The following is a 22,826-nucleotide window of genomic DNA, read 5'->3' as shown; positions in this document are numbered from 1 at the left end:
TTTAGAAGATTTTAGTGCCACCTACCCAAAATTGGCATTTCTTTTGTAAAGATTTTTCTCGAAAACCAACTCTGAAATCAGCAATGCAGAGGAAGACCAAATTAGTTAAAATAGCAACTTGGAATGTTAGGACAATGTTGAGGACAGGAAAATTAGAGAATATAAAGTGAGAAATGGAAAGAGGAAATAAGAGATATTTTAGGTCTACGCAAGGTGAGATCGAAGGATAGCAGGGATTACTGGAGTGATAGTTATGGATTCATATGCAGCAGAGGGGATGAGAGCCAATGAGGGGTTGCCAAAATATTGAAAAAAAGGTAAGAAGAACTGTAGTTAACATAGAGCAAGCAACTGATAGAAGATTACTAGTTGACATAAAAGTAGAACCGACAAACTTGGTCATTGTTCAGGTGTACATGCCACCATACAACCATATGGAGGAAGAAGTTAATAGGGTATGCAATCAGTTAGAGGACACAATCACATGTTTTCCTGCAGGGAAACATTTGATAGTGATGGCGGGACTGGAATGCGATGGTATGAGAAGGAAGAGATGGTGATGAGGTGGGAGACTACAGTTTAGGTAGGACACCACGGGGAGAAAGGAATCGAATTCAGGAGACAGGGGTTAGTCATCACCAACACTCGGTTTAGGAACCAAAAAAGGCGCAGGTATACATGGAATATGCCAGGTGACTCAGGAAGGTATCAGCTAGATTATATTCTGGCCTCCCAGGAGCGGATGCAGACTCTGCCCACAATTGGTTGTTATGAAGTGTGACGTCTGTTTCAAAAAGATAAGGCAGGGGCAGAGGGTTAGAAAATGGAATTTAGAAGCATTAAATGGCTTGACGAGGACAGAGTACCAGCAGGCTATAGAGAAAATCATGGTGGATGGTAAAGAGCCAAGTACTATCAAGAAAAAATGGAACTCCAGACACAGTTAATAGGAAAAGGACTAGGAAACCATGGATCACGGATGAGATAGTCAGAAAGATGGACGAGAGAAGGAAATGGAAGAATGTAAACACAAGAGATAGCTAGAAGGAAGTAAAAAGAGTTAAGTAATAAATTGAGACGGTAACAAATAAAGCAAAAGAAGCACGCTGGAAGACGTAGTGCAAGGAGATGGAAAGTTTGAAGGCGAAGGGAGAAATATGCACACCATACAAGAAGATTAAGACACTATCAGGAAGATCTGTGTTAACAGTTAAGAGACAAGATGGGTGAGATAATGGTTGAAACAGAAAAAATCCAAGAGAGAAGGAAGGAATTCATAGAACTGTATGGTAAAGAACTTAGACCAGCAAGGTTAGACAGAAAACGATGATGTAGATGAAGATAGCTTGGGTCCAGGCATACTCAACGATGACCAGTTTGGGTTAAGGAAGGGCAGAGGCATGTGTGACGCCATAGCAGTAATGAGATCACTAATCATGAGGAATATAGAATACAATCAGGACGTATTTGCCTGTTTCACAAATTTTGAAAAGGCATTTGATAGGAATAAATTGGAGGGACAGGAGGCTAATCAACAACCTGTACCTGTCTCAAACTGCTCAGATGCAAGTGGGAAATGGGGACTCCTGATGGGCAGTGATAGGAAGAGGTGTAAGGCAGGGTTACCCATTATCACTGTTGCTTTTCAACCTGTATGTAGAGAAAATGATTAAAGAGGCATGGGAAGAACTGGATGTAGGAATGAAAGTTGGAGGGGAATTCGTAAAAACAGGTTTGCTGATGACCAAGCTCTAATTTGTCAGTCAACCAAGGGTTAGCAAGCATTGCTGAGTGAATTGGAAATAGAGTGTGATAGATATGGGATGAGAATCAATGTAAATAAAACAAAGGTTATGTGATTTATCAGAAAGAAAAAGGCTAAGCCAAACATTAAAATAGGAGGGCAAAAACTAGAGCAGGTAGAACAGTTTACGTATCTCGGTTGTGTTTTGGACCAACACGGTCAAAGTAGTAGGGACGTAAGGAGAATTGCACTAGGAAAATAGGTTTTACAAGGAGGTGGGAATTGATGACGGGGACGTTGAGTAAGGATGTTAAAAAAATGCTCTTCAAAACTTTGATATGGGGCAGAGTTATGTACCCTACCGAAAAATGGTTGCTGTAGCAGGATGATTGCTGTATATTGGAGGCTTTTGAATTGTGGGTGTGGATAAAGAATGAGAGGGTGAAGCAGACAGAAAAAATAAGGAAGTTCTAGGTAAGGTGGGCATGGAGTGTGAAAGAGGGGAAAATGTTAGGCAAATACGGGAGGGGCATGAATAGGATAGGGATGTTGGACGGGATGAAGGAAATACACTGAGAGGAAGAGGGGCATGTTGTAGAGTAGGATGTTTGGTTGTGTTTTGTTAGGAGAAATAAAATATTTATTCAGTAAATGTGCCCATCCAGAATCTACCTTAACCGGTAGATTACCTAATTATAATCTGTCGGATGAATGGTTAAACATTACCATTGAGAGACATGTAGAATGCAGCAAGAGGCAGAAATAGCTGAGAAAGGTCTACATCCTGGCTATGCACTTGTAAAAAGACTGGTACAAAATTAATATACAATCAAGATATAACACTTTTATTTGGTTCAAATTTATCCTTATTATGATTTATATAATTTGAGGTGAGGTATGCTAACAAGGGATTTTTCAAGGATTAACAACAATTAGTAATAAGTTATAACTAAGACATTATTTAATGTAATCTAAATCAGGATCAATTCCAAACTCTTTATTCAATTTCTCCTCTTCAATGTTGAATCTATTAACACACCAATGCTTCAAAATGAATATATTATCAATCCATCGGTTGGCAGCATCCATTGCAATCTATAAGAGAAATAACATAAAATTTGTCTCAAATTAATAATTTACATGCAATATGCATGCACATTTCATTTTTTGACAAATGATTCCTTCTGAACTAGATTTTCTGAACCAACCTACTCATCTGCAGCGATCTGTGAGAGAGGCCAAACATTCTTCATGTTCATTAAGAGGCAGGGAAGTTTGTTTTCTTAATTTTAATATTTTTGTAAAGAATTAAATTAGTGTTAAATATGATTATTATTAGAGAACATTAAAAATATCTTCTACTTTTATTTCAATAATGAAGAAATGGACGGCTGACTTTAAACATGGCTTTGAAAGCCTTCAAGGTGATTCACGTAAAGGATGTCCTAAACGTGCCAACACCCTGGAAATGATAAAAAAAGTGCATTATATGGTTCATGAAGATTGGCATTTAAAGGTGCATGAAATTACTAATGCTGTACGCATATCAAAAGAATGTGTTGGTTACACTTTTCACTAGGAATTTCACCTGACAAGGCCATGCGCAAGATGGGTGCCGCACTGTGCTCACTGTGGATCAAGAATGCATTTGAACAATTCTTTCCAAATGGAGCACAGCGCACTATACCAAAAACAGGAGTGATCTTCTGCATTGGTAATAGTCAAAGGATGAAATGTCGATTTGCCATTACACACCAAATTTGAAACAACAATCAATGCAGTGGATAGAGGCAGGTTCTTCAGCTTTGAAGAAGGCAAAGATGGCAGGAAAGGTCATAACTTCGGTTTTTTGGGATGCAAAAGGAGTTATAGTGATTGACTATCATGAAAAAGGTAAAAACAATACCTGGGGAGTACTATTCTTAACTTCAAATGAAATTTGTGAATTCCGTCCTGGCTTGCAGAAGAAAAAATCCTTTTTCTGCCAGGACAATGAACCTGCCCATTAAAGTATCTTTGTGATGGGAAAATTGATGGATATACATTATGAAGAGCTGGATTATCTACCCTATTCCCTGGATTTAGCGCTTCCTGGACTTCCATCTCTTCGAAAAACTCAAAAGTTTCCTCACTGGTCAATGCTTTTCATCCAATCAAGAAGCAATTGTGACTGTAGACGAGTACTTTCCAGCACTTCTGGAAGAACACTACAGACTGGATACTGGCACTGGAACACCCCTGGATGAAATTTCTTATTATTAAAAGAAACTATGTCAAAAAAAAAATGCTTCGAAAACATAAATTGTCATTCTCATCATCAGACCCAGAACTTTTCAGATCACCCTCGTATCATGAATATTTGGCCTCTGTCATAGATTGCAGGAGGTGACTTGGTTTGTTATTATGTGGGTGGCAACCATACCCAACTAACTCACTCTTATCTCATGCAAGAGAGAAAGGAAAAAACTATTGGCTCAATAAATCTTTGTGGTTTTGCAGAGATGACGTAAGGCAACTGGGTAGAGAGTGCCTTAGTGCTTGAAGTATCACATCCTCTATAGAAGGGCTTATGGTAAGTTTCATCAGAAATTTACAAAAATTGCCAAATTTGGGTGCAAGGTGACTGTAATAAATATTAACTGATTTTGAAATTACTTTTTATGGAAGATTTTTACATCCATTGGCAACTTTTGCTCACAAGGCTAATTCACTCCAGAAAAAATCTGTTTTTTCGGCCAATCTTAATGAAAATAGATTTAAGCCAGATTTTATGATGTCTCATTAAAATGAAGGTTAACTTAAACCTTCTCCGGTTAAGGCTAAAATTCAGTTTCATGACTGCCATTCAAGTTCAAAACCGAGCATTAAACGACTAAATTACTTACAGACAATGTTACTACTGTTATGCTGTTCACATTCACTAATTTTAGAAATCACATTTGTTCATAGAATTGGATCTGTAGGTAATCTTCACAGTTAGTTAACTTCTATTTACCAAATGATTAAATTTAATGACACATCATAAAACTGGGCCTTACTGAGCTATATCTCAGATTAATTTTTAAAATGAATTCACAGAATGTTTATGCTGCATTTTTCCATGCCCATCCGGAATTTTTTTTACCATGTTTTCAAAATTATTACATGTATTATCCATTTTTATACACTGTGCCTTTCCTCCATTCATTAAATACCGAGTACAAATGTTTTCATTAGGAGCATTTCCATGGTAAAGTGTTCACACAAGGTGTTTGATGTTGACCTAGGATGTGTCTAAAAAGAAACTTTCCATTTACTGCAGTATACTTTTCACTTAACATAGCAGCTGGCTTCTTTTCCATTCATGCCAAACCTTGCGGAGTAGGTAGCGTGCCTTAAAGGAACCCCTGGATATGGCTTGACCAGTGCTGAAGGCAAGAAGTCGCTGGGCACATTCCTAAACCTAGTGATGGGTCAGACTAAGGAATATGCCATTTGCACTATATTTTCAGCTGTCCACCATCCATTATCTAAATCAATAGAACTTTTGGATATAATGTTGACATAAATTAATGCTGGCAAATTTACCCTGGTAGTATCCAAGGTATACCACATCATAAAGCATTTCAGGCTGAATATTTCTTGCTTTGGCACAAAAGAAACTTTAAAACTACAAATGCTCTTCAGGCATGTCACAAAAGTCCAATGGAAATTTGCATAGAGCAGAGATTTTTGGGACGCATCACTATCAGAGACATGAAGTATCACTTCTTAGTTCATGACCGATGGCAATTTATTGCATTCTACAAAATTTCACAAGAAACCTAAAAGAAATGAAGATTAAATCAACCAATAAAAAAATAAATGGAAACCTGAGTCTGTTCCTTCAGCAACTTCATAGTTTTTGGATCCTTCCCCTGATATTTGCGCATCTCTGCTCTTAATTCTTCAAGGATTGACTTTCCCTCAGAGAGTTCCTTTAATATACACCTGCGTTGTTCATTTTCCTCCCGGCCAATCTATGGAGATTTAAGAAACTGCAAATACTCAACAAATTGCGTGATAAAAAAACAAAAATGAGGCAAATTGTCTCAAAGCTAGACTCATAAGATGTATTAACTGACTATATCTATATCAGTACCATATGAGAATTGTGATAGAATATAGTTCCTTCATTCATAAAAATGGGACAGATTTTTAAGGGTTTAGAATGGGCATAAATATTTTTATAAATGTTATAAATTACCCCAAATAGTTGCCGTTAGCAGAGAACACACTAATGACGTAAAATTGCATTGGAAGAAAAAAGGTACCTGTTTGAGTTACAAAATTGAAAAAAGTATTTGGAATCATGCCAGCTATTATTATTGGCAGCAATCTCCTACCTCACCGCAAGTTTTTGATGAACCCTGTCATTATACATTAATGCACTCATGAGCCTAAATAACACCATTCAACATATCCTTAAACCCCATTCTTGATATTACATCAATTCATTCTTTAGCTTAGTACACTAATTCTCTCCTTCACTTAATTCCATCCAAAATGCCTATTCTTTCCATACTCCTACCTTGCTTTCCCAGCATTCTCCCTTCTGTTATCACCACTTCCAGCATCCAATTGCCTCTCACAGCATCTCCTGCATCCCAATTCTCCTGCCTTCTATGAACTTCTCTTTACACCCATCTCCCATCACTTGCCATACTTAGAACTCAATCATTCGGTTTCCTTTCCATCCATTATATGAGGTTGTCCGGAAAGGATTCAGCCATGCAATAATTTGAGAAAAATAGCCTACCTAGAACAATGCCTGTGATGATGATGTAATACATCGAAACCCGGTCATAAATAAAAATATTTTTATCAAGTGGAAAAGTGCTACGATCAGTTATTCATTAGAACAATGCCCTTCAAAATACTCCCACTGAGACATCACACACCTATTCAAGAATCTCTCCCACTTTTCAAAAACAATCGACGAAGGTCTTTTTCGAAATGGTCATCAGCTTTATTGTCTCATTCTCTTTTAGCTTGTTAATGTCAAGAATTTGGTGCAGCAATTGCAGGTGACTTGCTTCAAGCCACAAACGATAACCTAGGTTTTCTAAAAATAGTCATAACTAGAGGTGAATCATGGGTCTACAGCTATGACCCAGAAACAAAACCTCAGTCTACCCAACAGTCGGTCGACGAGATAGAGGAGAAAGCAATGAGGCAACTAATGACCAATCTGAAAAAGGACTTGGTCCATTGTTCTGACAAGTAAAAGAGATACTGGGATAAGTGTGTGAGGTCACAAAGGGAGAATTTTGAAGGGAACTAAGGCCTCTTTGTTCTAGGCAGGCGATTTTTCTCAAATTATCGCATGGCTGGATAGTTTCTGAACAGGCATCATATTTTCCTCATTCTTCTCCTTGACCTCATGTCAAAAGCATCCTATTTCTACTATCCTCTTGACCAAGTTTCCAAGCCATACAAAACTGCACTCAGTATTATTAAGTGTTGACAGGCCTTTTCTTTACATCTTTACTTAAGATGTCGCATGAATTTCCACCTCTATATGAACTCTTCTTTACCTGACACAGTTCTTCTAATGTCCCCACTAATCTGATCACCTGCCTCCAACATATTTCCTACATAAATAGCTGAATTTTCTTACCTATCCTAGTTCATGCCCCTAACCTTTAATGTTTATCTTAGTCTTCTTAATTTTTGAGTCAATACCTCATGTATGATTAAATTAATTAAAAATTAACTTTTGTGTGATTAAATCTCATCCCACAATCATACTGATTCTGCAATGTGCTAATCAATGATTGCCACCCTTTGGCAGACTGGCTAACTAATACTAGATCATTCACAAATCTATTGATTATATATTTTCCCATATACTTTCACTCCTGCCATTAGCCCTTCCCATGCTTAACTCACCATTCCCTCTATTATACATTGAAAAGAACAGACATACCTGTATCACTCCCATGCTTAGCACTACACATTCTAAAAATTCATTTGCTATCTGCACCCATGCAGTCTGATACTCATTAAAGAGGGGCTTATTTAGCATTAAATGTCATGCTGTGTTTTGTTAGGAGAGCAAAAGCAATACATTGTTCTTCAATCTGTGTCTATTCAAAATATACCTTAAGGGTAGACTACCAAAAGATAATGCGGAAACTAGTTATACGCAAATGAAGAACAGTGGAAAGATACATCGTGCTCTTCAATTAATGATCATGAACTTCCACAAAGTTGAGCTGGGAACAATTGAATAAAGGTAAATTCCTGTTTACCTGACATGCTCCTCCCTCCAATGCCCACATCATTGCGAAATGGTTAAAGTTATTGATTGATAAGTTTGAAATAAGGGCTCGAAATACCGTACATACAAGGTCACAGGCATTCGTAGTCTTATTTTGTAGTATTTGAAATTGTTGCATTGAAATGCATATTAGTGGATGACTTCATTTAAAGTTACTGTTGCAGCATCACTCGCAGATTCTTGGACTTTGTTAAAGGTAAAAACAGCCTAAATGTTTAAAGTTGGCTTTAACCTCATGGACTGTGGCATGTCGCACACACTATGAATGCCTGTGATGTTGTACGTGTGGTATTTCATCACAATATCTTGTTTCTTTAAAGCCCTTAAAATTTAACAGTTTAAGAGGTCGCCTTGATAGCTTTACTGGCTAAAGCACTCGGCCGGACATCTAGGGATGTAGGTTATAATCCCGGACAAGGCGAATGATTTTTACACTCTGAAATTGTGGCATTGAAATGCATATTAGTGGACAACTCCGTTGAAAGTTACTGTTGCGGCATCTCCCACAGTTTCTTGGAATTTATGAGGGAATCTCTAAAAAAGAATGAACCTTTTCCTATCCTTTCCCTTCTGAGTGGAATTGAAACCCCTTCCCCATTTTCATTCCATTTTTTGCCCAGCAATAGTGCTCTCTTCTACTCTCCCAAGGGAAACATGAACAGGCTAAGAAATTGGGGACTGTCACAATTAACTAAGCATTTTTTCACTTTCAATCCTCTAAGTTCACCTAACTTATGCTGTTCCAGTCTGAAGTCTCACAGTGATTTCAAGAGAAATGCCACCATTCAGGAAAATATTTCAGTGGGCTTATTTCATAGATATCCATTAAAAGATTTTGATATTTGACAAACAATGCAGTAGTCCTTGGTGACAAAAATAGCAGACCTCAAATGTAGCCATATTGTAATTATTGTAACATAATATATAGGCAAAATATTTCATAAAATTGTTTTTTTTGAAAGAAATACATACTGAATGTGCAGATCCCTTTATAACTATTATGTTATTTATGCACTACTAACTAGGAAGAGTTGGAGAATAAATCATGAATAAACCTAGAGCAATTAAGTAATTACTTAAAATTAAATATGTGCTGGTATGTTTTATTGTACATGCTTATTTTATGTCCATGTTGTATTGTACTTTTGATTCGAGTGTCTTAAATGAGGGACTTGCTTTTTATCTGAATGCTCTTAGTCTTAGGTAGACCAACATTTTTGAGCATATTGTGGTTACAAATTGTTCGCTATAATAAGCTAGTATTGATTCATCAGAGAGAAGTTCAACTATCTCCTCTTGTACAGATTACAGAAACAGCAATTATACAGGGATTAGGATGGTGTGGTGGCCAATGTATTGACTTCCCACCCAGAGGGCCTGGGTTCGAATCACAGTGTCGGCAAATATTTTCCAGTAGTACCCTGATCCCTATTTGAGCCTTTTTGATTTATTCGCCCTCATTTCCTAATTTTTTCATAAATTTCTGCCCTAGTCATTTTAATAGTTTTAGTACTTATTTTGTTTTCGCATCCTTGCAGACTCAGAGATGTATCTACAGAATCCATTTTGTTACCATCCCCTAAAATATACTTGCATTCAAATTGTTAAATGCATTAGCCTTTTCCTTATCATCTGAGATTAGTGTTCCATCCTCTTTTTCTAAAGCTATTGTGTTTTCCCTGTCGTATTTCCTCCTCCGCAGGTACTAATTAAATTTATTTCCTTTATCTTATGAGATTATGCTCTGTGGGAAAGTTTATTTGGCTACTTTCTTTTCTCTATTTAATTCACGAACTTATATGTTGTAATTTATGAGCCATTTCGAGCTATCATTCCATTGTTTATGAATCACCATTAGTTCTTTCTTCAAGGATCTGGTTTTACGGTTGTAGAACTTTGGGTCAATATTTTCTTCAAGAATTTTTTTTGGGACAAAGTTATTTAATCTCTCTTCCATTATCTCCTTAAATGCCTTCCAGATTTCTTCTACATTCTGCCCACCACTTACCTATTCCGAATACTTTTCCCTTACAAAGGTCTGGAACCCCTCCTTATCACCGCGTTCATATTGCCAGACTGTTTTTTTGTCCGCTAGCCCCTTGTACTGAGACCTCTCCCAGTTTAGATAAGTACGAACAGCTGAATGATCGCTTATTCCTGGAACGACCTCAACTTCCCTCACCCACTTTTTCAGTCTCACAAGTATGATGTCAAGGATGTTTCCCCCGCGCATGGGTTTTACCACCACCTGTACAAAACCCTCTTTGTTTATGAGACGACTAGCGATTTCTCGGGCCCCCCACCCCCTATCATGACCTCGTCTGCCGACCATTGGATACCTGGAAGGTTCAAGTTCCCCGCTATGAGGGTATGATCCTTGCGGGTAGCCAAGCATATGCCTGCTAATACCTCGACTTCGTAGATCCCTTCGTTGAGGCTTCTTAACATGGCAACTATTTCTAAAGTTTTCCCTCCATTCCGTTTGAGATGAAAATAACCCCAAATCACACTTTGCAAAACATCTACTAGACAATAAAATGGTGAATTCATCTAAAAGTACTGTACAGACTAAATATTCTATGAAACATTGATGATGTGCTGGAACAACTGCAGATTGCCATACGAAGAAGTAGACAAACTGTCTTCCTCCATTTTTAATATAAATCTGGAAACTTTTCAATCTCACATTACTCTTCACTCACAGCATCTTCCTCCTGTCTATAGCCCCCACCAGCAATATAAATGGTGTTAAAGGGTTTTCCTTCTTGCATCAGTTAGAATTATACTTGGATGGATAACAACAACATGAAATCCAACCTAATTGAAGAAGCATATATCCCTTTGCACATCTTTTCTAACCTTGGCCTTTTCCACTGCATCTGAGGTAGCTTTGAGTTTTTTCTTACATTCCTGCAACTGGTTTTTCTTTTGCTCCAGGAGTCGCTCTTTGGATTTTCTTGTTTTACTATAGGGTGGTATTAAAAGTGAAAAAAAATATTAATTCTAAATTAACACGTTCCATAAACAGTCATAAAATGCAAATTTCAATACAAAAAGAAAATACCTTGGGTATGACCAATAATAAACAGATGTTCCAATTTTATCTGTGTCGACCAGGCCATCATCCACTAAGCTTTGGATGACATCTTTCACCGATTGAGCTATAACCCCTTTTTGTTTTGGAGCAATTTTTTCCAACTCCTCAGCATGAAAAAATAAAGCTAAAGGTGTAATGTCATTCACCATATGCTCAAAAGTTAAGAGCAATACAGAATGTTGGCAATAAAAGGAGTCTTGCAATGCAGTTTTTCATACATTTATTTTTCCTGGCCTTAGCCTTTCTTCCAATATGAATCAGTTTCATTATTTCAGTCCTGACACACTATTATTCAAAATATGTGCAACAATATTTACACATTATTTTATTTGAACTGTATTAATTGATGATTTTGGTCATAAAATTACTTAATGTAAAGAGGTAGTTTCGTAAAGTATATAGTATTATTGAGGGTGAGTGTAACATCCCCATTCCTCATTTTTGACTCTCCTTTATCCCCAGAGTTCTCTAACTGATGCACAAAATGCTAACTATGACATTGGAGGAGCTTGGGTTTGGAGTACAAGCAATGATTGAAAGATAATTGATGGTTTCTGGCGTAAATTTATGGAACCGATTCATTATAAATAAATGAAAGGACTAACTTTGTAGTTCCACACGAAACACAATTGAAAGAGGTTTGCAGGTAATCAAACATTAATTTCACAGACAGCCAAGGGACTACAGATATTATTATATGCCAAACAAGATCTGTGAAGAGTGGAATGAAAATTAATAATAACAAAATTAAAGTAATGATACCTTCGAGATACATGAAGTAAACGGTTCAAGTAGGCAAGTCACTTCACATCACTTCAACCAATTAAAACTGTTTGGGTACCCATCACCTCAGATTTTCAATAAACTAGGAGTGTTTATTCCCCTCAACAGTTCAAGGAAACAAATAGTTTTATCTTACATTTTAAGAACTACTTGTTTAGTTGAATCATGAATGTTATCCATTTCCTACACATGCTAAGCAAGGTGCACTCTCCTACTAAATAACATGCATCTCATTCACTGATCAGCCTAACTTTGACAAAATGTTAAGCAAAATCTATCACGGATTCCACAAAAAAAATGTATACATAGACTAATGTTGGATTTTGCTGCAATATCTATATTTCTCTAAAAACATTGTATAATAACTGAGCAACGCTGATTGAAAAAGCAGAATTACTCTAAATTTCATTATCAAGAAAAGAAAGCTAGAGGGCATTTAATTGATGTCACACACAGCCAAGGTGGTACTTAGAATCACAAATTGAGGATGAACATAACAGTTTCAGGTTTAACTTTGTGGAATTCCTTCATTATGAGGGTAAAAATAAACTTCACATTTCCACAATAAAGATTTAATATTTCACAACCATGGTTTCGATGCTGCGCATCATCATCCGGTAACATACATCAACATTTTTTCAACTTATATAGTCTAGGAGCCAGACTATATCAGTTGAAAAAATGTTGATGTATGTTACCTGATGATGATGCGCAGCATCAAAACCATGGTGGTGAAATATTAAATCTTTACTGTGGAAGTGTAAAGTTTCTTTTTACCCTTATATTGGAGGATGAAGGCAGAGCAAATGATTACTTAGGGGATTATCAGTTTGGGATCACGAATCCTCGCATATGGATGTCTCCTTTTTTGGATGGGATCTAACACTGACCTGACAGTCTTCTGGCCAAATTCTTCTTTCCCCATAAATGCTATGATATAACCAATAAATCTCTTCTTACCACATTTTCCTAAACCTTTAAGGAGTTCTGCAGGATATCAACCCCCAATGCCTTATGAGGGTAAAAAGAAACTTAACAATTCCACCAAAAGGGTTTAATATTTCACGACCATGGTTTTCATGCTGCACATCATCATCCAACTGCCTTATTTGATTTCAATTCCCTTAATGCTCCCACTGCCTTGCAATCAAGTACACCTGGACCTAAGCTATCCCCATATATGGTATGTCATATTCTCTATGCTTAAACTTGCTCGCTTAATATCCTTATCAGATCCTCTGTGTATTGTTCCCATCTCTCTTGAATCAATATTGGTTCAATTAATAATTTTACAGCTGTACCATTAATAAGGTGATAGATTAGTTTCTTTTTTGGCTTTAGATAACTTCCCATTTTTTTACAATACCTGGCTCTTTGTCCTCACTAATAAATTTTACTAATGCTTTCTGCTTCTTTCTTTCATCCTGTTTAATGCTTCTACAATTCATTTCAGCATCCATCTGTTTTATCCTCTTAAATCTGACTTTACACTTCATTTGTACCAATGATTCTGAATCAGCTCCTGGGAAACTGTGGAAGTTAACCACACTGTGGGCAAGAACATATTTTTGGGATTATAATAAAAAATGAGATACGGAGATTATCTCATTCCCTACGGATGATGATCAAATTAACAGCTAGCCATGTTTTCCATCAAAAATGTTGCTAAGACATCATTGAACAATTTATTTGGTACTAATCAAACATTATGAGGGTCTGTAAATTTTCTCAGAAATTCTCATACTCTGATTAACCTTGCTCTATAATATGTTGAATAATGGCTGATTAATGAGAGAGATACATATTATTTTGCAAGAAAGAGCACCCTCCTTACTATGCCGAGGAAATGAATAACATAAATAATTCAACTTAAGTTTGACTCTCCATAAAGAAAACTATTAACAGCTAAGTAAAATTTTTCATGCTTACTTAAATTAGTGGAAGGACAAAATGTACCCTAAATAAATACATGAAATATCGTAAACAAAAAGCTTCACCAAATTTTAAGGTGATGGGTGCCATGGGCTGGTTGTACAGACATGGAATGTCCTATGAATAAATCGGAGCTTGTTAAAGAGATTATATTGTTAGCTAATATTTATGTGGAAAAGGGGCATATTGGTACATGCATTGTGAAAACAATTGTATTGACATTAAGAAATAGAGTCGACAAAAAGAAAATAAGTTTGTCAGAGAGGAAAAAAACTCTGAATTGTTATGCATTTGGGGAGGGGAGAGGAAGTGATCCAAAGAAATTTGAATTTGGCACAACAGGTGGGTGGAGGCATTGCTGATAGACAAGAGTTGGAGGATGTTGACACCCATAAAAGAAGGAAGAAGTATGTGGAGAAAGAGATTTGGCCAATGATGCCATAGTTCATGGCCATGAACAGTGGTGAAAAGCAAAAGAAAGGAAATAATGGAAGACTGACAAAAGTTTGAAGTGATTGGTATTCTAGAGAAGATGCGTAGGAAGCAATGGTTAATAACCATCCACAATCACCCTCTTATCATTAGCCTATCTACAAATGAAACCTAAAACAATCAGTTTCCAGCTATTAAATTTATTCTTTGTAAGACAGCACATTCACCAGTATTAAGCCGCTGATATTAAAATAGTTGTATGCGACAACAACTCATTAAAAGAGGGGCAATACCTTACGCTAATATTAAAATAAAGCTATGAAAACAACTGGGATAATATCAAAATAATTGATATAGGGTGAAAAACTCTTGATCTGACAGAAAAAACAATAATATATGGCAACACATTTAACTAGTTTTACACTTTTCATTTTAAATGATTAAGAGAAAAAATAAGTAGGTACCTTAAGCTGATAGAAATCTAGTGATTCATGAAATATCTCCAACATTTTTTTCTTCTTTTCCTCTACACTGAGTCCTTTTCGTTTAGACATTTTCTATCAATTAACACTAAAAATATAAAAGGGGAAAACTTAATTAGTTATACCCGTTAAGTAATAAGATACTCATGGAAACCATAGCTATCAGTTTTAAGGCTCCGACAAGTGAGAGTCTTAAATAAACTACTTTAAACAAACTATAGTAGCATTATTTGCTCAACATATTAGGTTTTCTCGACAGGCATACGAATAAGTTGAACTTAATCCACGACTCCCTAATTGTCGGAACAAACTACACAATTACTGACGAAGAAGATGAGGCGATTGATCAAAAAAATATACAATAAAAATTTCATTTCACGAGAGGGTACAACTACAACTTTCCAGTTAAATTAAATAATCACCCCCATTAACTGGGTTTGGTTCACTCATTACCCGAGGGAAAAACAATGCTCTTACTTAACTAAGTCGTACTTAACGCCCATATTACACAAAAAATCAACAGTAATTTAATTTGCTTGGGGACCTATAACATGAGTTGTTGGTAATGTGCTTAATAGTGTGTATTAGGGGCATGACAAGGTAGTACATCCCATCATTCAATCACTCATCCCATCTTCAACAATGCTAGATAGAAAGGCAAGAGATTATAATTTTAAAACCGAGTACATATTATTATCTTCTATTGAAGTAATATACTTGGTCACATAAAGTTCACACTTTACCTTAGCAAAAATATTTCATATACTTGAGAGTTTTGGTACTACGAACTAAGTTCCAAACAAAGCCAAAACAGCGCCAAATTACCTCGATCGTGGAAAAATAAACGCGCATGCGCTCTTGTTAAAATTTTTTATAGGCTCAACAAGTGAGAGAGGGCAATACGAAAGTGAAACAAGTATGAAAACCTGCATATGAAAGGATAAAATTCCACTCCACTGTAAAACTCGGAAAGTGACAGAGAATTTGCACAGCATTCGAGAAATCACCAATAGGTGTAAGGTATTTGAATAATCTATAAGAACTGGTTATAACGGCCCGAACGAAGGTATATTTATGAGATCTTGCTGGCCGTTGTTGATATCGTCCCCTACTAACACAGAAGGATCAGATCCGGGATTTATTGAAAGTCATAAATATCCTGAAATATGTATTTGGTAATCGTTATTAGGTTTGAATTGAATACTGATTTGAATTAATATTATATACCTTGTATCATGCGATATCTGGCTATGCCTTATGGCTTCCGCAGCATTCGCCAGCAAGGATTATGTGCAGAAGTGGTTGAGCTTTAAAGGGGTCTACAGATTAGGATAGAGAGTTAATTGAATTTAAGAAGAGGTAGTAAATACCTCATTTTCGGCGTTGCCGCTCTTTACCTATTAGTAAGAAATTCGAAATGACCTCTTTTTGGAATCGCGGTAACAAGCACATAGTTTGTGATGTAAAATTTCCTGTTTAACATTTAAAAGTTGAAAATAGTTTTTCGAGGTTGGCGCCCCATATCAGGTAAGGATTCAGCTGTGTTGTTGGTGTGAATGAACGAACTTAGAAACAGTCAGAAAGCTTCACTTGAAAATGATTTAGTACATCGAAACTAGTCAAAAATAAATCTTTAATAAATGGAAAATTGCAGGAGTTTTCGTCTCTGTAATTATGTTATAGTTCTACTACATCACACCTGAATCTGTAATTTATATGGTAATTCATGACTTCAAGTTTAAATCCGATACTGTTTGACAATATTCTCTCTTAAGAGTTCATGAGGTTATTATTGTTTAATCTCTTTATGCAACTCTTGACCTCTGTTATTATTTTGATATTATCGAAATTTGAATGAAAAGCCAACATTTTCTATGGCTTAAATGACACTCTTCCCAGTAAAAGTTGAGTCCCCTTTGACTCCCGAGTTCATCGAGAGAGCTACAATATGCTCACTTAGGTATTACAGTGGGACGACATCGCCAAGTGTTGCCAATCCAACGCGTGTTGTTTTGCAGCAGCAGCCCATGTGAGATGAAACTAAGTGCGCTACATTATATTCAATTAGGATTTAGTTGGAATTTTTTCTAGGAATATCTTTCAACGAAATATTGAAATTTTGTTGCAAACTATTGGCTCAAAACAATGTTATCGAAATTTGTAATCACGGCAACCATTTTCTCTGCCTGATCAATGAAAAAATACTGAATAATATGTGTTTCTCCGGCAAATCGGCCTGGGCTAATAAGTTGAAGTTATACCCCCGGCCCATAAGACGCATGCTGATTTTAGAGCACCTTTTGTAGTAAAAGAAGTGCATCTTATGGGTCATGAAATACGATGCTAAGGCCAGGTAAGCCAACAAGCCGTCCACTTACACCGTGTGAATATCTTTCATTTGTGGACGTGCACCAGGAGGTGACTCAACTAAAGCTACTGGGTCAACATTTCCCACCAAAAGGCCCTCACCTTAAAAAAGGCTTTAAAAAATGTCCCCACAAAATTACATAAATTAGCTCAGTTATACTTAGTTCTTATAATAATTTCCTAAATTTACGCATTGCATTCTAATTTTGAAACATTAAAGCTAATGCAACCAGTAATTAACTTAAAAAATTAATTCAGGGAGTACATTCAAATTGTTGAGTGTTATGTTATTTGATGTTAAATTATAGCAAAACCTGTTTCATGCAATGTCACTATATAATGTGCCCCCTTGAGTAGTCTATTATTAAACTTAAACAGCCATACGTCCCAATGTTCTTCAATAGTCAAATTCCTAGGCCTTTTCTGATATGAGAGTCTCGACTGGATGGCTCCCATCAATCACCTTTTTTAACAAACTCGCAAAGGCATTTACATGATAAGAAAGAACAAGTAACATTCATCAAACCCATGAAATGATTTACTATGCCAATATTTACTCATATATCTTGTATGGTTGTCATAATGATGTAATTTATTCATTTTGATTAATTTTACGGCCATATTAAATGTTGTCAAGATAAATAATACAATATATAAAGTAAAACAAAATAAATTCTTATATATGATGAAGATTGTGTATTTGCAAAAAACCAGATGTATACCCTCTTCTTGAAATATTTACTCATAATATCTACCAATATTTACTCATATATCTTGTATGGTTGTCATAATGATGTAATTTATTCATTTTGATTAATTTTACAGCCATATTTAATGTTGTCAAGATAAATAATACAATATATAAAGTAAAACAAAATAAATTCTTAAATATGATGAAGATTGTGTATTTGCAAAAAACCAGATGTATACCCTCTTCTTGAAATTTGGGATACAACCAGATTTCAACCGAGTTGGCAGCCAGTTATATACATGAATGTTTACTTTTGAAATGAGTTATAAGTTGAAGTCCGTCTCTAATATTTATTATCCTAGTTTGCATTGCATCTAATTGCACAGTTGTGGATATCAGATCTTAATGAGTAAGTTTCTAGGTTAACTTTCATATTAACTAGAGTCTGAAAGACGTATAAACTGAACACAGACATGATTCCATGCCTTATAAAAAAAGACAAGGATCACATGGTGGAACATTAACAAGAGAACAAATATCTCTCTCTTGTAGTAGCAAGATTTGTTTAACATGTGGGAAACGACCCATAACTCTGCACCATACTTCAAGACACATTGAAGGAAGGCATGGTAAAGTGTGCAAAAATACTCATTTGGAAGGAGACATTTGAGCTTTCTTAACGTGTAAACAGCTTTACTCAGTTTACTACTAGTTCGTAGTGTTGTCTTTGTGGGCCCTTGTTGCTGTGGAGAATAATGGCACTTCATGAGTTTTGAATATCTTGCGAGTTCCACTCATTTGCTTCACCTTCTGGAATAAACTCCTTCTCTTCCAGCATTGAAGCCGGTTTTGAATAGTTTGTTAGGGTAAGCTTTCCACGTTTGAGGGAGCGTAGGGTGGATGAAACCATGGTGTTGGGATGTGGGATTAGATGAATGGCAACCAAGGAAATTATGTTGAAGACAGAAAATAAGTTTATGATGAGTTGCTCACAAATACATTGGTATTGGATGAGGATGAAGTAGGCTTATTTGAGTGACTTTTGGTGAAAAAAGGCATGAAGCTGGGGGTGGATATCTGAAAGTGTTGCAGATAAAGTTAGGGAAATAGTCGAGATAATTGGGAATGATACCTAGGAATTGGCAAGGGATTATAACTTTGTGTGACTGGAATATTTGGCAAGCTTTTATGCATGATGGCAAAATTTTTGGATCCAAAATGAAATAGGAGAAGGCTGGTTCATATTTGGTCAATTATGAGGGTTTTGTGAGGGAATCTTGGGAATAAAGGAAGACAATGGTGATGGAAAGAATAGCACATTCACAATGGAGCAGAATCAGCAGTGCAGGATTTAGTCCTGTATCCCAGGACAAACATGATTAGAGGCAGAAACAGCAGCTAGATGTATCAATGATGTAGAATCACTCACAAGAGCAATATAACACTTAGATGGCACAACATAACATAAAAAATTGTATGTAGAAAACACCTAAAAGGGTGCTCACATTGCAGTTAGTATAAATTTTCAATCCTTCTTCATGTCAGGTTTGAAGATTTAGGGCAGAAGGAATATGATGGTTGTGGAGGGGGTATTGCGTGGTGTCCTGGGAAGGGGGAGAAAAACCATAAACATCTAATGATGAAAGTTGAGCCAGGGAGATTCAAAAGGTCTAAATGCCCATATAAAGATGGATTCATGAGCTCTCACCTCTATATTGGTGGTGGATTCAGGGAGAGATTTGAGGATAGTCGGGGAGAAACAGAGATCAAAGGAAAGGTTGTGAGGTGTTGCATGTGGCGGTACAGGAAGTGGAAGAGATGAAGAGGCAGAATTAGATGAAAAGTGGTGATTGTTCATGCGGCTGTACAAGGGTGTAGTGCATTAATTGATGCAGAAAGATGAAGATTGTTTTCACCAGAAAAGATAGATTACATTTTTGAAGAGTTGGTTGGCATGGTAGTGAGGTGGGGAGGCAATGAAGAGGAGTGCATTGTGGAGATTGTGATGGTATTTGTTGAGGGAGGCTGTAGAGTTGCAAATTCAGTGTCCGTAGATTGAGAGAGAATTGGGAATGAAGCATTTTGTGTGGGTTGGGTGACGGCAGATAAAATGGAGGTATTGCTGGTGGTTGGTAGGTTTGATATGTACAGAAAAGGGGAATTTTTGGATGTGGAGTGAAATGCCAATGTCAAGAAAGGTGATGGTGGAGTCAAGAGATGGAAGGAGTCAATTTGAAAGATGAATTAGGGCTGATATAAAATTGCTAAGAGACTCTGAGCCATGAGTCCAGAGGAGAAAAATGTCATCTACGTTGAGGACCCAGAAAAGTGGTGGGAGTAGTTGTGAAAGAAAGGCCTCTTCTAGGTGACCAATGTAGAAATTGATATGTGAAGTTGCCACCCTTATTTCCATCACTGTGCCTCTGGTTTGTAAGTAAAAACTGTTTTGGAAAGTAAATGCATATCAGGTGTGTTTTGTTAGGAGAGGCAAGTAAAGGTACTGCTTTACCATTGTTTATGCTATGTCCATCCAAAGCCAACAATACCAGTAGAATACCAATATTAATAATGCTCGAGGTAAGTACTATGACTTGTATTATTGTTTATTACGCAAATAATTCAGAAATTATTCATAGACATCAATGGTTCTATTTTATGCATTATATAATTTAAATGATCAGAATATTAATACCTATATGAGTACATTGAAATAATATTGTATGCATATTGATTCTGCAAATTTTTGGTCTTTGCTATAAGAATGCTGGGATATACTGGCAAAAAAATTGGTAACTACAGCTAGAATGTTATTCAATTCTAGCTGAATGTTGGGCTATACCGGCAAACCCTGCATGGATATGGGCCGAATATCAGGCTAATAATGGCTGATTGACATAAAATTAAATCATATTAACAGTGAGCAAACATTGTGTGATAACATGGGCTGGCAAAGACATGGGAGTCCAATATTGCACAGCTGCTTGGGCCTTTTTGAACTTTGACTAATAATGAGCCAATGACATATAAAACTGCTGTGGCATAGTGACAAGGTCAAGGGGGGTTAGTTGCCTGCCTAACAAACTCTAAAGCTAAACCCCATGCATATCGCCAATAACTGAGGCTGACATTAATTTCAGGAGTGGGGTTTAGATCCCTATAGGATGACTACTATGTATATCTCACTCTAATGTGGCCATTTTATGCAGATCACAAGGATTTAGGTGAGAGATATTAGGAAGCAGAAACCTTCACGGCAAAATTTTATTCCCAAACCGCAGCGTTTCACTTGAAGGATAGTTGAGGTGGATGCTTTGTGGAATTGCATTTTACTGCCAGCTAGTTTTGCCACACTGTAGCATCATCTGGAGTTTACCGTTTCATTCTTCCTTGTATATAACAATATTTAAGTTCTTCACTTAAACCCTCCACTCTTCTGACCTCTTTCATTTGACCGATTCAGTTTTCAACCCCTGCCATACACTCTGCCTTCCTCTCACTTGCCATCTGATCCTCTCCACAGCTACCCCTTTCATCATTTAATTCATCCCTCCCATGAGTTTTCCTTCACTCTTGAAAATGTATTCTAAATTATGATTTTATTACAAAAACTAACCATCAACTGAAACAGTTGCCTTTACTAACAGGGTTTGGCATGCAAATCAAACATTGAATGCAAAAAATAATGTTTCATATTATTGCATTCAGTGAAGGAATATATAGTGAAAAAACTGACCTTCTAGAAGTCTTAAATGCAGTTAAAAAAAATAATTTTATTTATTTATTTTTATTTGAGCATTAGTCTGAAAAAACACATTTAGGCCTTTACATCAGACTATTAACAATGATAACAATGGACACAATTACAAACACCCAAGCCCTAGGTGGAGGAAAACCCACCCTGCCAGAAATTGAACCCACAACCTTTAGGTTGGCTGATGAGAATGTTACTCTGCCACCACCATTGCTGACAAATGGGCTCTCATAAACATGTATTTGGATGTGATATATATATTTTTTCAACTGTGTCCTTCCAATGGATGAGTCCTTCAGTTTTATTCGGGGACTGCAATGGTTGGGATTACTTTATGTAAAATTGATATGATGCTTTCTTTTTATTTAATAACAAATTATTTGAAGAACACCAAGTAGCCGTATCTTCAACTGATCTATTCATATCAGAAAAGTCCATTCATGTTAAAAATACTTCTCTATATGAAAATGCATTTCCTCATATATTTTCTTCAGCCACATTGCTTTAGAAACCAAAAACATCTCCTCCCTTTCGGTAGTCTGTGTTGGCATGCAAGTGAACTCCTTGTTTTGAAATGGCACATACAATGGATCCTCTTTCACGATATCTGGATGTTTTATGGCCAATTTGTTCCAACCCTTCAATCACTTGCTGTAAGTAGATAGAAAGTATTGTTAGTGCTTAGTTGAAGTAGGCGGAAATAACCTTAGCCTGAAAAGTAATTTGCCTTAGGCATGCAAAAAAGATGGACTGAAAATACAATGTAATACAATATAATTTAGCTAGCATTGTTCAAAGGTTCATGCATGCATCTGTATACTTCTCTCTCGTATTGACACACATACCCCTCATTCATATGGCTATAGATATAAGGAAAAATGGTAGGAACACATATAAAGGATTAACACAGGAGTAGTGGAGAAGGTGGAATTTAGCAGATCACAAGTGCAAAAAATGTTCCCTTGACCCAGGAAACTTTTCTGATGGATGAATTTTATTATAGTGTGAAAGAGTTTCTGGTGTCTTCAGAACACTGAAACAACTGATTGTTTGTTCTCTGACTTGTCCTATATTTTACCTTGTAAAGTCCTGGGCCCAATAAAATTTATTTTATTTCCCCGCCATTCCTGTGTTTGCCCTTAATATGTGCTCCTATCCCTTTTCATTGTATCTAAATCCATATGAATGAATAGATGTTCACCATTTGGCACGTTTTCATGCTTGAAAGAAATATGATTATTAGTAA

General features: G+C 36.4%; 2 protein-coding genes across 6 annotated transcripts in view; both read right to left on the bottom strand.

Moving 5' to 3' along the window:
* Positions 1-2,603: 2,603 nt before the first annotated feature.
* On the bottom strand, positions 2,604-22,141 carry LOC139692591 (meiotic nuclear division protein 1 homolog). Of its 3 annotated transcripts, none has more exons than XM_071590860.1 (6): positions 22,034-22,141; positions 14,754-14,859; positions 11,110-11,246; positions 10,905-11,010; positions 5,596-5,742; positions 2,604-2,839 (listed from the first exon to the last, which is right to left on the bottom strand). In XM_071590860.1, exons 2-6 carry the CDS (start codon positions 14,841-14,843, stop codon positions 2,702-2,704), a joined length of 618 nt encoding a protein of 205 aa, XP_071446961.1. In that variant the 5' UTR covers positions 14,844-14,859; positions 22,034-22,141; the 3' UTR covers positions 2,604-2,701. The 3 variants fall into 3 exon arrangements, with proteins under 3 accessions (XP_071446961.1, XP_071446960.1, XP_071446962.1); XM_071590859.1 differs by lacking the exon at positions 22,034-22,141 and adding an exon at positions 15,515-15,648; XM_071590861.1 differs by lacking the exon at positions 22,034-22,141 and adding an exon at positions 15,194-15,356.
* The window catches only part of LOC139692589 (scoloptoxin SSD14-like), a 79,358-nt gene continuing 78,616 nt past the window's right edge, over positions 22,085-22,826 (bottom strand). For all 3 annotated transcript variants that reach the window (XM_071590855.1, XM_071590856.1, XM_071590857.1), the window contains one exon: positions 22,085-22,231. In XM_071590855.1, the coding sequence (XP_071446956.1) occupies positions 22,085-22,231 (147 nt within the window). The remainder of the gene's footprint in view (positions 22,232-22,826) is intronic.

The sequence above is a fragment of the Hetaerina americana genome, unplaced genomic scaffold (genome assembly GCF_022747635.1).
Source record: "Hetaerina americana unplaced genomic scaffold, ioHetAmer1.1.p SCAF_4, whole genome shotgun sequence".
In the NCBI taxonomy this organism is placed as follows: Eukaryota; Metazoa; Arthropoda; class Insecta; order Odonata; family Calopterygidae; genus Hetaerina; species Hetaerina americana.
This window is presented reverse-complemented; position numbering and strand designations above follow the sequence as displayed.

Coding starts and splice junctions, on each gene's coding strand:
- LOC139692591 (XM_071590860.1), bottom strand. CDS start 14,843: ATGTCTAAACGAAAAGGACTCAGTGTAGAGGAAAAGAAGAAAAAAATG. Junction 5,743..10,904: donor ATGCAGTGGAAAAGGCCAAG/GTTAGAAAAGAT, acceptor AAATCTCCATAG/ATTGGCCGGGAGGAAAATGA. Junction 2,840..5,595: donor TGCTGAAGGAACAGACTCAG/GTTTCCATTTAT, acceptor TTTCTCTTATAG/ATTGCAATGGATGCTGCCAA.